At 39.5% G+C, this 16,755-nt stretch overlaps 1 protein-coding gene across 1 annotated transcript; it reads right to left on the bottom strand.

Annotated features, from left to right (window-relative positions):
• Positions 1–1,199: 1,199 nt before the first annotated feature.
• Positions 1,200–8,938, bottom strand: umodl1 (uromodulin like 1). Its single transcript, XM_023962907.1, has 9 exons — positions 8,586–8,938; positions 8,208–8,314; positions 7,902–8,112; positions 6,907–7,157; positions 6,644–6,804; positions 5,189–5,425; positions 4,352–4,508; positions 4,133–4,217; positions 1,200–2,029 (listed from the first exon to the last, which is right to left on the bottom strand). Exons 1-9 carry the CDS (start codon positions 8,689–8,691, stop codon positions 1,842–1,844), a joined length of 1,503 nt encoding a protein of 500 aa, XP_023818675.1. The 5' UTR covers positions 8,692–8,938; the 3' UTR covers positions 1,200–1,841.
• Between the last annotated feature and the right edge of the window lie 7,817 nt (positions 8,939–16,755).

The raw sequence follows: 16,755 nt of genomic DNA, 5'->3' as shown, positions 1-16,755 counted from the left end.
TGCAGGGAAGCAGATGGAGATGGTTTGGACACATTGAGAAGGGGTACTGTCATAATGTTTGTAAAAGGATGCTAATGTTGGAGAAACCAGGAAAGAGAGGAAGACCAAATAAGGAGTTTTTCCTCTACTGTTTTCTAGTACTGTAAGTGGGTTTTCCTAGACAACAGAGTTCAATACCATCAAGAACGACATGTTATGTCACAAAATCAAGATAATTACTCAGAAGAAGTTTGATTTAACGTTACAAAACTTAAAATTAATCAACTGTTAGAGTGAAGACTGTGTTTTACAGTTACAGCGGTACTAATAGTTTTCTCAATCTCTGCAGGCAACACATCTTTACATTTCCCTAGGTACTTGGAGGTCCTGAGCTGGTCCACAAAACACCATCAGTAGATTAAATTAGAAATGATCTCTTAAAAAAAGAAGTCTGTGGAGGTCTTTGCATGCATAAAGTTACACCGACACTCACACCTTTGGTGTGTGGCTGCGTCAAAGCTACCCTGCCTGGCTGGATGTACTTAGAACAGAGGAGATCTGATCGGATGGAAAATCCACCTTGGTGGTCACAGGAGGATGTTACTCTGCTGCTTTAAGTGGAAATAGATTATTTGAAAACTCCCTCTGATCCAAACAGACCGACATTAAATCAGAAGACCCTCCATGGTCACTTGGTCAATGTATTCCACATCCAGGATTATTTTTTGCACATTTAATGAAATGAGTGTATAAAAAATACTGCATATTCATATTTGCCATGTAAACTGCAAACTTCAAAAAACCAAAAAGCATGAAAACACAGAAGCAAACGGGATTGTAGTTGTTTTATTCAAGGCCTTTTGAACTCCAGCATTTCCAGCGCTTCCTTCTATTTTGGTTGCAACTGTCTTCTGTTTCTAAACTGAGGGGTTGCCATAGAGATGGGTTGCCAGGTTTCCGACAAAAAGGGGGGACTGGCTTCTTCTGGAGGAGGAGCGACTTCATTTCACTGTAAACCCTCCTCCACTGCAGACCTTCAGGGACAGAGAAAGCCCATCTTGTTTAGTATTCCTGTCAATGAAGCTGCTGCCATGAGCCTGCTGTTGGCAGTGTGGGATTATGGGAACTGACCATGGGGTGAAAGGTTGAAGTCATCTGGAGAAGAAATCTTTTAAAGCAATTATTTTTTTAAAGTAGAAAAATGAGAGTCTGGAACTATGCAAGAGTATATAGACGACTTTATTTTTACGCAACAAGCAGCAACAGTAAAACTTTTGTCACAGGTAGAGACTCGAGACTCAGATTATGGTCACACTGAAGTCTCACATTCAAAGACTTGAGACTTGACTTGAGACTTGGGTCTTGTGACCAAGTTTAATTTGTTTATTCTTATTTTTTGAGCTCTAGGACATCACAGTCAGGTCTAAACATAAACACACTATTTACAACTGTTAAAGATTCTCAAAAGATTATTTGAAGTAGTTTGATGACAGTTAAAGACAAAAAAATATCTAAAAGTATATTTTAAGTCCTGATCTTAAATGCAAAGACTTCAGACTTGACTTGCAAAAGGGGGGACTTGAGAACATCTGTGGGTATGGGTGGTATAAACAAGGAAAAGAGAAGATTCTTGTCATGTTGTCAATGTAAATCATTTTTATTGTTTGATGTTTTCGAGCGGAGCTTGCTTCAACAGTAACTAGGTTACCATCACCTAAAGTGTCTGTAAAGGAGGGACGGTAACATGATATCTCCTGTCAAGCATTACTAGAGTGCAATCATGAGCTTCATATAATCAGTACAAGAGGGACATCTGGTGGGAACAGTTGTGTATCTGCTGAAGCCATTTGTTTGCTGCAGTCTTAAGGGTTTATGTCAATGTATGTGAAGTTTTCTTGTTTGGGTTTCACATTGAAGTTGTGGTGTCCGATGCGGTTTCTCTGGTAGTAAAAGAGACAGAAAAATCCAATGATGAAGAAGAGTGACAGGCCGATTCCAAGACAGGAGATACCAGCCACATAAGGAGTGTCAAGTGTTTCCATGCCCAGCTCTGAAAGAGCCAGAAAAGAACATGGGAAGGTCACGGGGTGTTAAAATAATCAAATCAAACTTTCTTCGTAAAGCACATAGAGTGGGGCAAAAAAGTATTTAGTCAGCCAACACATGTGCAAGTTCTCCCACTTTCGAAAGATGAGAGAGGCCTGTAGTTTTCATCATAGGTATACCTCAACTATGAGAGACAAAATGAGAATTTTTTCCACCCAGAAAATCCCTTTGTCTGATTTTTAAAGAAAGTATTTGTAAATTAAGATGGAAAATAAGTATTTAGTCAATGACAAAAGTTCAACTCAATACTTTGTTATATACCCTTTGTTGGCAATGACAGCAGTCAAACGTTTTCAGTGAGTCTTCACAAGGTTTTTCACAAACTGGTGCCGGTATTTTGGTCCATTCCTCCATGCACATCTCCTCCAGAGCCGAAATGCTTTGGAGTTGTCACTGAGCAACACATACTTTAAACTCCCTCCAAAGATTTTCGATGGGGTTGAGATCTGGAGACTGGCTAGGCCATTCCAGGACCTCAAAATGCTTCTTACGCAGCGACTCCTTAGTTACCCGGGTAGTGTGTTTTAGATGATTGTCATGCTGAAAGACCTGGCCATGTTTCATCTTCAATGCCCTTGCTGATGGAAGGAGGTTTCTACTCAAACAATACATGGTCCCATTTATTCTTTCGTTAACACTGATCAGTCGTCCTGGTCCCTTTGCTAAAAAAAACAAAAAAAAAAACAGTCTCAAAGCGTAATTTCGCCACCACCATATAGTACGTATTGTGTTCTTTGGATGCAACTTAGCATTGTTTCTCCTCCAAACATGATGAGTAGAGTTCCTGCAAAAGTTCCATTTTGGTTTCTTCTGACCATAGGACATTTTCACTCCTTGATCCTCTTCTGGATCATCGAAATGCTCTCTAGCAAACTTTCTAGACGGGCCTGAACATGTACTGGCTTTAAGGGGACACGTCTGGAACTGCAGGGTATAAGTCCTTGGAGGCGTGATGTGTTACAGATGGTAGCCTTTGTTACTTTGGTCCCAGCTCTATGCAGGTTACTAGGTCCCCCGTTGGTTCTGGGATTTTTGCTCACCGTTCTTGTGATCATTTTGACCCCACAGGGTGAGATCTTGCAGGTAGCCGCAGATGGAGGAAGATTATCAGTGGTCTTGTGTGTCTTCTATTTCCTAATAATTGATTTCTTCTCATCAAGCTGTTTACCTGTTAGGAGTGTGACTGTTTGAGGTTGTGGACAGCTGTCTACAGATAAGCAGTTCAAACAGGTGCCATTAATACAGGTAAGGAGTGGAGGACAGAGGATCCTCTTACAGACGAAGTTACAGGTCTGTGTGAGTCAGAAATCTGGCTTGCTTGTTGGTGAACAAACACTTATTTTCCACCATAATTTACAAATAAAGTCTTTAAAAATTTAGAAAAAGTGATTTTATGGATTTTTTTCTCATTTTGTCTCTCATAGTTGAGGTATACCTGTGATGAAAATTACAGGCCTCACTCATCTTTTTAGTTGCCAAGTAGCAAGCTGATAATGATGTATTTAAGTAGGGAAACGATTGGTTTGGGGACCTTTCCACACCAGTTTCCACCCCACTCGTGTTTACAGAGGAAGCTACCAAAGGACTGCCCCCCCCCCCCCTCCATTCAAACGCTTCATTACTGGTGTGGAAACAAAATTAAAGGCAAAAAAGTAAAATCAGAGATTAATAACCAGACAAATAAACAAGTGAATCTTGATGGATGGTTATAAATGACAAAAATGAATTAAATTACAGAAAGATCAAATCAAATAAGTTTAAAAAGAAAGTATGAAGGCAAAAAGGTAAATATGAGATTACTACTTTCCTCAGTTTCATCCATAAGCCAGATTTAAATGGTAGGCCCCCTGAGCCTACCTCTAAAAAAATGAACAGTGTCTGGGAGGCTGTTCAACAAAAAATGAATGAAGCCTCGCCGTAAATTTTGGTTCTAATTTTAAGAATTACTAAGAGCCCTGTACCAGGGGAGCTCAAGGTTCATAAGGGTGCATACTGTAAATGTGCACATTGTAAAAGAGAAACTTGTTATCTTCTTTAACATTTTCACCTTCATCTGACTTTAGTAGAGGCCCAGATGACCCAAAAGCTCTTCCAACTGTCTTTGCTGTCCGAGCAGTTCTTTGTAGACAGTCCTGCAGGGAGACACAATCATGCGTGTTTTATGTGACACGACCATGACAGCGAGTAAAGACATCCAAGTCAAGTGGCTAATTAGTTCTGTGGCTGTGAAGCTAAGTGCATTGTTGCCAAAGCAGGAAGTACTCACAGCTGTGCAGGTATTCGATCCCATCTCTATGCAAAGCTGGACCTGACAGTGCAGATAGACCACAGTCAGGTTGACAAAGGAGAAAATCCTCACAGCCACACGGGAGGTGGTGGAGTTCCCATTCATCAGCACTTGTGTATAGCTATTGAGGGCACAGCTGAGAAGATACAGATGTGATTTAACTTGACTGTACTCATTTGTTCCTCAGGTTTGGTCTTCAAGGTTGCATTCCATCAACAGGGCTGCACAGTGCTCATCTTTTGCATGCATGCAGAAAAATCAAAGAAAAAATTCCTAAGGAAAAAAAGTTAACACCCTGTTCTCAGTGGCTCTCATAGCTCTTTACTTCTTGAAATATCTATATTGTCATTGTACATGTGTAACGAAATTACAGTGCAATTTTTCCAGTGGAATAAAAAGGTCATAATAAAATAAAAACTAAAACTGCAAAATAAGACAATATTTTTAAAATACATATATCTATATATATACAAAATTAAAAAAAATATAAAACACCAGTTACACCTTCTCCAGCTATTGCACACTTCTTCTCTTTGTGTCTACATGAAAAATGTACACAGAAAGGTTCATCTGAATGGACATCGTAAAAAACAAAAATTTTCCCTCCAAAATGACAACGCTAATTTATAACACCTTTTTAAATCCTTAGATAATGTACAGAGATGGAAATAAGTCAAATTCTAAACTGTTTAAAAGGGTCACTAAAGAGAAAAACAAACCTGTCATTTGTATCCATGGCGTGATGGAAAGTTACATTTTATAACTGTGGTAATGCACTAAAAAAATAAAAAATAAGATCTCTGTAGTGAAGCAGACCTGTTTTCCAGGAAGGTGTAGCTGTGACCACCCTCAGGGTCTTGGGTGGAAGTGGCCCAGCACTTGTTAATGATCAGTTTGATCTGTTCTGAAGTGCTGTTGATGCTGACTTCCAAGACCAGATCCTGCTGCGAGGACAGCCTGTGGTTGAGAGGCAGACGTGCTGAGCTGTTCATCAGCTGCAGCAGCACAGGCAGAGCCCCCACACGGCCGAAGACGTCTTTGACCGCGTCATACCTGGGTACAAGACAGCAGACTAGGTCCCTTAAAGTTCCTTGAATGTAATTTTACTGAGAAATGATTTGGCTGATGTCATTTCCCTACTTAATGAAAAATGTTTCAACTACATGTCAGTGTTTTGTCAAATCTTTAAGAGGATGATTATAAAAATTTTTTTTAATACACCCAACAGTCTTAGTTCATTACCAAAATTTGAAGAAATAAAATGAAGTAAATGTGCATTCCTGAATGTGGTCTCCTTGGATGAATAAGCAAATGAGACAAGTCTGAAACGTCACAGTTCAGTAAATGTCAGTGGGACTCATTCATTGGTTTTTTTTCCACTGAAATGGCATTTTTTTTGCCATGTTTAACTACACTGGGCTTGTTTTGAATGAACATTGACTCTATATGGAAACTGGACTGAGAGACCCCTCCTCCTTGCTGTCCAAACAGGAAGTGCCCGCTGGTTCCAAGAAGCCAAAATCCCATAGACCTCTATAGAGAAATAAACAGCTGTTACTCCGTCATTCTACTGGTCAGAATAACCGTTCTTGCTTTGCTAACATTTTTTTAGCATGTTGTTGCTAATCCTCTTTTTTTTATATTTGTTTTGTTCTGTAGTGCAAGTTATTCAAGTTATAAACAAGCCAGTCAGATGCCTCAGTAAAAGTAAGTGGTCTCAGGTGTAATGTTAGAAACCTTTGATTGACAGATTCTCCCAAGCCCGCTTTCAAGTGGTAAAGCCTTCCAACAAGGTTGATCCTGATTGGTGAGAATGGTTGTCATAGAAACAATGACTCAGAGCAAGTGCTGCACACTGACAATTTCTGGCCCCAACATGGCAGCGTCAGTTTTGCAAAAAAAACTGGCAGCTGAATTGACTTTCTTTTATTGGAACCACAAGTTAGCCGTCTTTAATGGGTGACATCACACATACTTGCTAAAGTTCTCATATACTCCTCCGCCGTTACAGATCTTTTTAATTTCTCTTCTGTCAAGGAAATTGTTGTTGGAAATGATCCTTTAACAACAATGGATTAGATTTGTCTGCGCTTTTCTAGACACTCAAAGCGCTTACAATGTGTCCGTTAATCAGGCACTCTTCATTTATACTTGATGAAAGCAGGGATGTAACTGCCTACCCTCTGATTACTGGCCAACCTGCTGAACTGCCCTCTCCCCTCCTAGCTGTTAAAGGACATAAAGACATGGCAGGAGCTTCTGAAAACGTACCCCATAGAGCCAAAGTCTGCAGAGATCAACATTTCCTTTGAGTATGTGCACATGATGGGAACTTGGAGCATCACTGTTGGAACCTCCACTGTACCATTTGGTGACGTGTAAGGATCCACAGTGCTGAACAAGGTTACCGATGCCATGCAATGGCTTTCATTCTGAAAACATGAAACAGTTGTTTAAAAACTGTAGGTTCTTCTAAGAGCTTGAGCAGCATGTATTTAGAGCAGTTGAGCCTGGGAAGGAAAGGATGGTCTTACGTGAATGAGCTGTATGGCACACTCATTCCAAGCCACAGTCAGCTGAACGTGAGTGGAGTTGCCTCCATTGATTCGGCATCCCATCAATCCCAGGTACAGAGAGTTCTCTTGGATGTTGTAGTCCAGTAGAAAATCTTTTGCAAGCGTCACAGTGATAGCAGCAACCCTGCACTGCTCTGACAGAGCTCCTCCCACAGAGGTGACAGTGGCTGGTTTCATGGCCGACGTCGTTGTTGGCAGTCTGCTGGAAACTGGCAAGACAGAAACGGTTGTCAGTAGTGAGATTGTTTGGGTAGTTGTGGAAACTGCAAACTCTGAGGAAGTCGTGGGAAAAACTTGTGGCTCAGGTTGAATGGTGGTTGCAGAGGTACTGCTAGCTATTCATGGTGTCAAAGTCATATCCATTATTTGATTTACTGAGTCAGTATAGGAAAAATGTATGTTTTACTGACTGACTGGTATTCATGTTCACATGAAAATCTGTTCTCTCCCACTCATTGCTAATTAGAGAGATCAGGTAACTCCAGGTTTGATTAACCAAATACACCTGCATGATCATCACCAAGTATTTAAGGTGAAATAACTGGAAAACAAGTGGAGAGTTAGACTTCCAGATCCTGACCTAGATCATGTGCTGGCAGAAAAAGCCCATATGATAATTTATCTACCACCATGCTTCACATGGTCAAAGTTGTTATAGTTCAGCTACCTCTTTATTTATTTGGAAGCAAAAAAACAAAAGGCCTTATCTGAAGGAAAGGTCACATGATCTCCCTTTTTTAACAGTACATCAACAAATGTAAACGTTGTCAATGTTCCGAATGGTTTTTTGAACTGTAATGTGACAATTAACTAATTTAAGTGTTTTTTTATGTTGTCCAATTTGTTTTTGTATTTTTTTTTACTTGAATAGTCTAAAATATTTTGGGATTCTTTCGTTAATTTTACTTTTTATTTACTTAAAACAAGAGAACAAAATACCAGCACAGACATACCATTTATGTTTGCACTGTTTGCAGTGTACTTGGAGCTGTTTGTTGATGAATCCACCTCTTTGGAAACATTTCTTATGCTGTGGTTGTGACTTTGGCTGAAGGTGAGAGTGAAGTTTAGTTTCACACAGCCTTTGGAAAAGCTCTGGATCTTAATCTGGACCTGGTCTGAATCCTTCGTGGATTTTATCTGGGAAACTGGGGACTGATGGATCTGTGGGGACAAAGATAATGATAAAATGGTAAAATGGACTTATGGAATTTTACACATTTGGATTTAGCCACAGTTTAAACGTGTAGCATACTCACCTGCTCAGTGGAACTCTCAGTGAGGTTAGCCTGGCTGCAAGAGTTCACTGTGATTGATGTAAACTGGATGCTGGTAAGTTGTGCTGTGACATCAAGAGCTTGAACATCTACAAAGTAAAGTTACAATGTCGTAACAAGCAAGACGTTCTACAAAGAAGGTCCTAAGCAGGTCCTGCTGGTTAAAACTGTTGTTTTGACAAATGTTTTCCTCATTTTGGATATTTCTGTTTAAATTTTAAAATCCCCAAACAGCAGCTATGTTTTTTAATGAAAATACACATTTTTTCAGAGTTCATACAATATATTGATGTAACAATTAACAACATTCAATTGATAGATACCTACGTCTTTACATCAAAGCTGCAACAGTCAACTCACCAGTTTGGATTAACTTGTGAAGAGTTTCTCCTTTCTTTTCGCATGCAGTGGAGGAGATGCTGATGCTGTGAAGCCCCCCAGGATGCAGTCCACCCATCTCTGTCATGTTTCCACTTGTTTCCCAACAATGAAAAAACACTGATCCTTGGCTCGCAGAGACCCGGAAAGTCTGGTTTGTCTGAAAGTCTGCTGAGCCATAAACAGAAATGGAGGTTCCTGAGCTGCCAGCGGCCCATGAGCCAGAGATGCTGTCAGGAGCTGGGAAGATGTCCAGGAGAAGACAGAAGACTTCATTATTCAGGTGGAAAATCTATGTTAAAATTTACGTTACATGCATTTTTGATAAAGGTTTTAAAAGAAAAGGAATTGAGGAGTTGATCAAGCTTAAACTGATTTGAGCAGCTCGTTTTATTTAGAGGGCCAGCTGTGTTAAAATGGTCATGTACAGTACAGAGCCTTTCCAAAGATATGAATGTCATGGAAAACCGATTCATTTCAATAATTCCATGAAAGAAGGACTTTCATGTCATATAGATTCAGGGCCCAATGCTTATTTATTTGTTTATTTTTGTATAAATTGGAGTTCCAGCTGATGAAACCCATGAAAACTTCAAGAAGTTAGAATATCTGCTCAGTGCAAACCAGCAACAAAATAATATTTAACAGTCACACTGTTACAAAACCGTTTAAGAGCAACTGATGAAAACTGTATTTTTGTTTTTAGCATTTTTTTTGGTGAAGAAAAACATGCATTAAGAAAATTGCAAATTGTTGTGTATCAGGAGAAGAAAAAAAATGTTGGTTGAAAAAGATTGTGGCCCACTTGCTGGTTCACCAGCTCCCTGCTCTGCTCCATTCTGAATCATCCACCTGCAGACAAATAGATCCATGTGCGTCTCTGATTTCCTCGTCTGAGCTGGAATCTGGATCTAAACTGCACAGCTGGAGAGCTTTAATTATTGCTTGCCTTTTTTGGGATACCAGTAATGGTAGGTTGGGGATGGGAGGAGTGTGTCAACAGCGAAAGGGAGGGAAGGGGGGCAGGGTTTCTGTGTGCCAACTATTGACAATAAATGAGAACTGGACTGATTAACACCCCCCCACACACACACACACACACACACGCACAGTCCAAATAGGAAGTAGCCGCTGGTCCCAAAAAGACGAAATTCCATAGACTTCCTTAAAGAAATAAACAGCTGTTACTCAGTCATTCTATTTGTCTGAATAAGCGTTATTCCTTTGCTTCCTTTGAATAACATGTTCTTTTTAATCCTAGTTTTTTTTTTTCATTCTATTTTTTGCTGTGGTGCAAGTTATTCAAGTTATAAACTGACTCATCAGATGCCTCAGTAAAAATAGGTGGCCTCCCATTGAATGTTTGAAGCATTTGATTGACCGATTCTCCCAAGGCTGATTTCAGTAGAGGGGGTGTGGCCTTCTAACATGCTTACTCCTGATTAAAGGGAGCAGTTGCTATAGAAATGTAGACAAACCAAACACGGCTCACTGAAGATGTCTGGTTCCAACATGGCAACGGACATGTCACAGAAAAATGGCGACTGAATTGAATTAATTTGGGTGGAACCAGAAGCAAAGCATTTTCTATGTGTGACGTCACACTTGACCCAGTTATATTTTATTATGCAGTCAATGGCAACTACAGACCCACCAACAACCCAGGTGAATTTCAAACAAACTTCTGCAGCTCTGCAGAAACTATGTCCTAGAGAATAACATAGGTTGTTTGATTTGGGCTAAAAGCAGCTTAATTTAAAGACCACTAGGAATGCTTTGACAATAGATCAAAGGAGTGGGACTTTAAGCTATACTTGATTCTAGTGTAGGACATGGTTGTAAAATTAGACTCTGGCTAATTTTGGCAAAGTAGAAACATTTCTGTACACGATTGCTGATAAAAGGGGAACAAATGGTTTTGTGATGTGTCATTGTACATTTTCTCTATTCTGACTGTTCTTGCGTTTTTTTTAAACAAATGAATCAGACACTCCTCTTTTCAGTGTCTCTGAATCACAGTGGACACACATGAAGAATGGATTTAGCACTGCACATGTATGACATGGATCTGGGATATGGATCCAGAGGTAAATCTGAAGTCAGGTTACTAAAAAGAGTCATGTCTTTTTCCTTTCTGTTCTTTTGGAACCTGCTGCAGCAATTACTCACGCAGGTGTCAAGACCTGTCATAATTAAACACTGAGTTATATGGAGCGTTGTGGATAATTCAAAACAAAATCACAGATCATATTAATACATTTAAGGCAAACGGAATGTTCCTGACTTTTTTATTCATTTGCACTCCGGAAGCAGCTTTAGATGCAAGCGAACTCGATTTAAGAAAGAGATGTGTTTCTCAGCAGAGGTGACTCTGCAGCTGAGCTCATACTGGTGTACGGTGCATGACGGTGGATGAGAAGAGACAGCGCTGTGGTGACCCTGGTGTCAGAGGAGAAGAGGAAACCATGGTGCTGTTGCCTGGGGGCTTCTGTGTGCTGCTGCGGAAAGTTTAGGTGAAGGTTATGTTTATCAGTGGAAGGTAGATCAGAGGCAGCTACATTTGTTTTCCACTCCGGCTGCAGCTGGAAGTGAGGATGAAAGGGAAAGCTGATGGCTGGTCACTACATTTTTTGGTCTAGACAAACTGTTTAATTTTTTTATACTAACATAGATTTTGAAGGCTTTTGTGTGTTTAAGACATCATTTAAGCTCAATGGGGGCTCCCCCGCTTGGAATAGCCTCTCCTAAAAACCACAATAGCCATCCAGACCTGAAACAAGAACAGTGAGTTCTCAACAGGCTCTTGCTCTACTTTTATCTCAACCACAGTCCTTGTCACTTTTCATCACAAATGTATTTTATAAAGAAATAACAATGATTTTTTAAAAATTATTTTAATGTGTATATTTCAGAAAAAATTGACCAAAAACATTTTACTATGTATGATAAACAACAGAAGAACTTGTTTACATGAGCAGGTCTCTGACTCTGACCTATATCACTGCTTGGGACTTTCCTGTGTCTCTGTGCACCTTTCTGTTGCATGCTCTAAAGACATGCTGCACTTAGTGTATAGACATGTTAGAGCTTAAGTATAGTTTAAATGTTAAGGTGTCATTTTTAACGTTGAAGTATTTAGTTTTTCTTTTATTTTATTTTTTCTTTGTTCTTGTGTACAGCAGCTTTTGTCAGGAGGAACATTGTGTTCTACATCTGCTATTTTTGGTTGAAATACTTTGACTTTGTTGGAAGGCCCCCACAACACAAGCGTGTCTTCTGAGGGAACTGCATCTTTGTCAGCCAGATACCACAGCAAGCCAGCATAACCAGAGGACTTAAACAGGATTCCATGTTAGTGACACATTTTACTTTCTGCTCCATAGCTTTTTGAGCAAGAGGCTGAAAATGAGATCCATCACGTTTTTATACATAACAGATAAAAAAATTAAAGCAGAAGTAACAAATATGTATAGAATTCATTGCTTTTAGGCATCTTATTGTATTTTTATGGTACTCCTACAATATATTTAAAGATACTGTCAGGAGTCCACTGCTTTGTTATAGTCTGGCTGAGAAAAGTGTCTATGAAATAAAATCCATGCATCCACTTCTGCAGTTAGAAACGCAGACACTTATGAATCCAAAAGCTAAAGAAAAAGGAGAAGCAAACACCCTGTGACCCTCAGGAACAGGATCAGAAAATCTACTTTACCAAAAAACACATCAAATGCAAAACCGTGCAGATGAAGTCAATAAACCTTTAAATGTCTCTTACATGCTTGTGCCAAACTGATTCCTTCATCTTTGTTGTGTTTCAAAAGCTGGATCATTCAGATGTGTCTAAAAATAGATTTGCACAAATCAGGATTTGATGGCGTCAGTACTGAGAAGAAGACAACATAGTTTGAAGGCAGACACATTTGTGTATGAAGGAATTGGTTGCCATCTTTTGTAGAAATGTATGATTAATATCTGAGTGTGGGCGAGCACACACAGCATGTATGTGTACGTGCGCATGCAGTTGCTCTGGTGTTCTTTTCCGCTATTGCAGGAAACATCCCACAGATGACTGTCACTCACAGCGAAATGGTGGGAGAAGGAAACAGTGGTGTGACTGAGTCATTTTTTCCTGAACGGCGTGTTCACAAGCTTCATGAATCATTCTCAAAACCCTGCAAGAGCGTCTGCAGGAAACAAGCCTCAAGCAGCTTCACAAGAGCAGTGTTGCTGTGCGGCCAAGTGTTTCCCCACCTTCAACTGTTACAGACGACACGTCAGGTATGTGTCTAGAAAAAATGGTGAAACATAGATGCCCAGACCACATGCTCAGGCATTACAGCTGCAAATACTCTGTTTTTAAGAACAAAAACTGGAATTTTTAGTAAATGATGAGACAACACTAAGCTACACTGCTGGCAGCACTGGCCGTTTTAGCAACATTACAGGAGGCTGGTCCAATCTTTGTCCATTATTCAGTCATAACATCCTGTCATTACATATTTTATACTACACTCAAGCATTTTCATATGTTCAACATCGTAATGAAGTTTGGAGGAATATCCTCTGTATATATTATAACAAAGGTTGTCAGAACAATTCACCGCTCTAATTATCGTGAACACACTTCTTTTTATCAAATCTAAAATACTAAATTAACATTCAAAACGGTTCAATTTCTGTATAAAATGAGCTATAAGTTGCTTCCAAATCACTTCCAATAGTTTTTGGGGTTTTTTTGCTGAAAAGGATTGAATTGTTGAAGGAATTATTAATTTATCAGTTGTATTCTATATTTTGCCAGAAATAAAATAAATTATAACTAAAGTAATGTTCCTTCACTTATGAATTTGTTCTCAGCATTTAACCGATCCTCTGGTAGACATGAGCTGCACTGAGGAACCAGCTCAGAATTTGGTGGTTTAACCCAACAATGAGTCTTGCGTTTGATCTGACTACAGATTTGAACCCACTACCATCCACTCTACCACTAGGCCACTGAGCTGCATTTCTTTGTTTGTTCGCAAATGTTTATATCCATCATTTGTGTGCTTGTTTTATGTGTTTGTTCTTGTGTAAAGCACTTTGTGTTATGTTCTAAATGAAAAGTGCTATATGAATAAAGATGGATGTGATGTGATTTGATTTGATTCGTATTGATTGGATTTGATTTGGTACCATTAATGAGGATTGGGGCCATGAAGAACAAAAGAGAGGGTGATGGGAAATTCTGTCTTTTTGAAATTATTATTATTGTCTCATTTCTCATATTTCTGACTTAGTTGTCAAAATTCTGAGAACCTTTACTCTCCAAGATTAAAGTAAGTATTCTTTTTAGAAATAAAAAGACAGAAATTTCTCATCACCCTCTCTTTTTAATTCATGGCCCTGTCCTCTTCTTTACTGTGTTGACTCATTCCTATGGGGAAATTTGATGTTTCCGTTGACAAAAACATTAAATTCACACCCACTTCGACTTTTGTCAGCCATTCATGTGACATGGATAGAAGATCAACCAAAGAGCAAAAAGACTCGAACAAGTCCAGATCATTCAAAAGATAAACCAACACATAGACCAATACACAAGACACTCCAACACAGAAAAGACACCTCATCAAATGATGGAACCAAAGGTAGCTCCAAGCAGCTGCGACCGCCACCATGAGAACCCAGGGGGGCGGGGACCAAAACCAAAACAGAAGAGGCAAACTATAAGATGTTTATCTGTCAATTTCCCAACCCATAAAGTGAGGTTACATATAGAAAATAACAGAAAATAAGTCTACATTTTAATTAGATGTTTACACCATTTTACCAGGTTACTCGCATGACAAAGCAGTTTTCCACAGTTGTGCTTGTGATGAGGTATGTGCTTTCTTCAAATTATAGGATTATGATACTGCATGTCATAATCCTATAACTAAAGCATTTTACATGAACGAACAGACAACAGCCGCTTAAAAAAGAATCTCACAACATTTCTGACAACACGGACATCTAACTTCAGTCGACACATGTCGGACTGAAGCTCCATTCAAACCGTCCTCAGCAGCGTGGGTTTAAGCCACCATGAAAAGTTCATTTAAACGCCTGTAAGTGTGCGTTTCGGGCTTCTGGGTTCAAAGCTCTCATGTTCATGCATTTTTTGGCTCTACGTACACAACTCACGGCCATTGAACACGTGTTGAAAGTTAAACCAGGTTGAACTTTGACTAATCAGGGACTCGGATTTGATAATGATGTTTGGATGGCGTCCCTTTTAACTCACAGATGTGCCAACGGTTTTAAAATTGATAATGGAGGATAAATTAATAGTTGCAGTTTGTGTCTGGCCAGAATTATATGACACTGTGTCTTTCATATATCTGAATAGAGCTGTGAAAAAAAAAGCCTGGAGCAAGATTCACCAGATCAGGGCTGGCCAACCCTGGTCCTCAAGAACATCATCCCTTCTCGGTTTCCAGCTCCCCTGGACTGCTTGATGCTGGCTACCTAAACCAGGTGTGTTCAGTCAAACAGGATGTGGAATCACTTGAGTCAGCCAATCAGTAGAAAGAGGGTCAAAAAGAAAGACACACCTCCCTGCTTGTCAAGTGTGAACAACAAGGGCTAAACGTGTGTTCAAGACTGTGTGTTTAGCAACAAAGCAATAAGAAAGAAATGAGACGTGTTGTAAACTTTGTATGGACTGAAGCAACATCCAACTTATCTCTAGTCCTTGCAGGACCCGCTCTCCTAATCTCTTACAGTTTTTGTTCTTGATTTAATGCATGAGCTTGTAAAAAGTAACTGCATACATCATCCGTAGGAGCCAACTACAACAATATTTTTTGTTGCTAGTTGTGAGACCTTTTGGATGATCAGGAAACTTCTTGTGATATGACAACATGGAAAGGAGGTGATCAGATTCAGACTACCTGCTGGAGTACTAGACACTTTAATAAAAACACAACTGGATCTATTTCTACTTAGAAACACTACATAAACACACATAAAGAATTGTACTGATAAAGTATTTCTTAGTGCCTGTGCACTATGTCATTGTGAAAGGTGAGGCCTACCTTTGCTTGTGGATATTTGTCCGTCACAAAAAGACAAAAGAGCCTCGGCCACCGAGATGATGAAGAGGATCCAGCTCATGTTTTACCAGATGTGAATCTCACTTCTGTGTTTACCCACCACTTTGTAAATGCATGTCTCGATTGAGAGGATGCTCTGCCCGGGATGTCTTCAAAGACCAAGTCCTCTGTGACTGTGTCACCCCACCCCCTCCATACAGCATGAAGTCTCCATTGTCCTGCAAAATACTGGTAATCTCTTCTAAGAAATTGTATTTTCTCAGTAAAGTGATTTTGATTAGCAATTTTTTTTAAATGTAATTGCTGGATTAGCTGAAATCAATGTATCAAATACAGGAAGTTCCCAGAAGAAAGTAGCTGTTTACTACACTTTAAAGGCTACTGTGAAAAATGAAGTCACCTTATTGTTTTTGTACAAAGCTTATAACTTTTATGGACTATTTTATATTATTAGTAAACATGTTTTTTTGGTGCCCCAAAGGGAGCTGAGGGATAAAAGACAAATTCCCAAATCACCATTCCCCACGGGTAACCATGGCAGTACTGTTTCTGTTGCTGGTAATTACTGTGGCAGACTTCAATATTAGGTGATGAGGAGAATTTTCCAGATACTTTTCCACACCTGCACTCTTATTTTGATGGAGGAACTTCAGAATGATGTAGCTTTTGAAGCTGGACACAATAAATGCAGCATTTAGCATTTACAAAATGTATTCCAAAACTTTTACCAAACTTTATTTTCTGAGTGAACATGACAGTCATTCAAAGTAAAGCAAAGTGGGCCTGTTTAAACCCCCAAACTAGCTGAAGTCATTAAACCAATATTACTGGATAAATCCGTGCATGGTCGTACATGCAACAAGGTGTCTCTAGTCAACTACGCAAAACAAAAGATTCATGACAATCATCAAGGATTTCTACAGTTGTCAGCTGATGCTGAGATGGTCGCTAAGCGCAGGCACACCTTCCTTGTACCTCCAGGCAACAGAGACATGGTTCCAATTCCCCTCTGTCTGGACATCTATACTGGTCCACATACATTGGTCAGCTCTAGTGACTCCCTTTCATTTACACCC

This window comes from Oryzias latipes, chromosome 14 (genome assembly GCF_002234675.1).
Source record: "Oryzias latipes chromosome 14, ASM223467v1".
NCBI lineage: Eukaryota > Metazoa > Chordata > Actinopteri > Beloniformes > Adrianichthyidae > Oryzias > Oryzias latipes.
The sequence above is the reverse complement of the archived record's forward strand: the minus strand, read 5'-3'. Positions and strand labels throughout refer to the sequence as shown.

Coding starts and splice junctions, on each gene's coding strand:
- umodl1 (XM_023962907.1), bottom strand. CDS start 8,691: ATGACAGAGATGGGTGGACTGCATCCTGGGGGGCTTCACAGCATCAGC. Junction 7,158..7,901: donor AAACAGTGCAAACATAAATG/GTATGTCTGTGC, acceptor CTGTCTTGCCAG/TTTCCAGCAGACTGCCAACA. Junction 4,509..5,188: donor TACACCTTCCTGGAAAACAG/GTCTGCTTCACT, acceptor GTATCTTCTCAG/CTGTGCCCTCAATAGCTATA.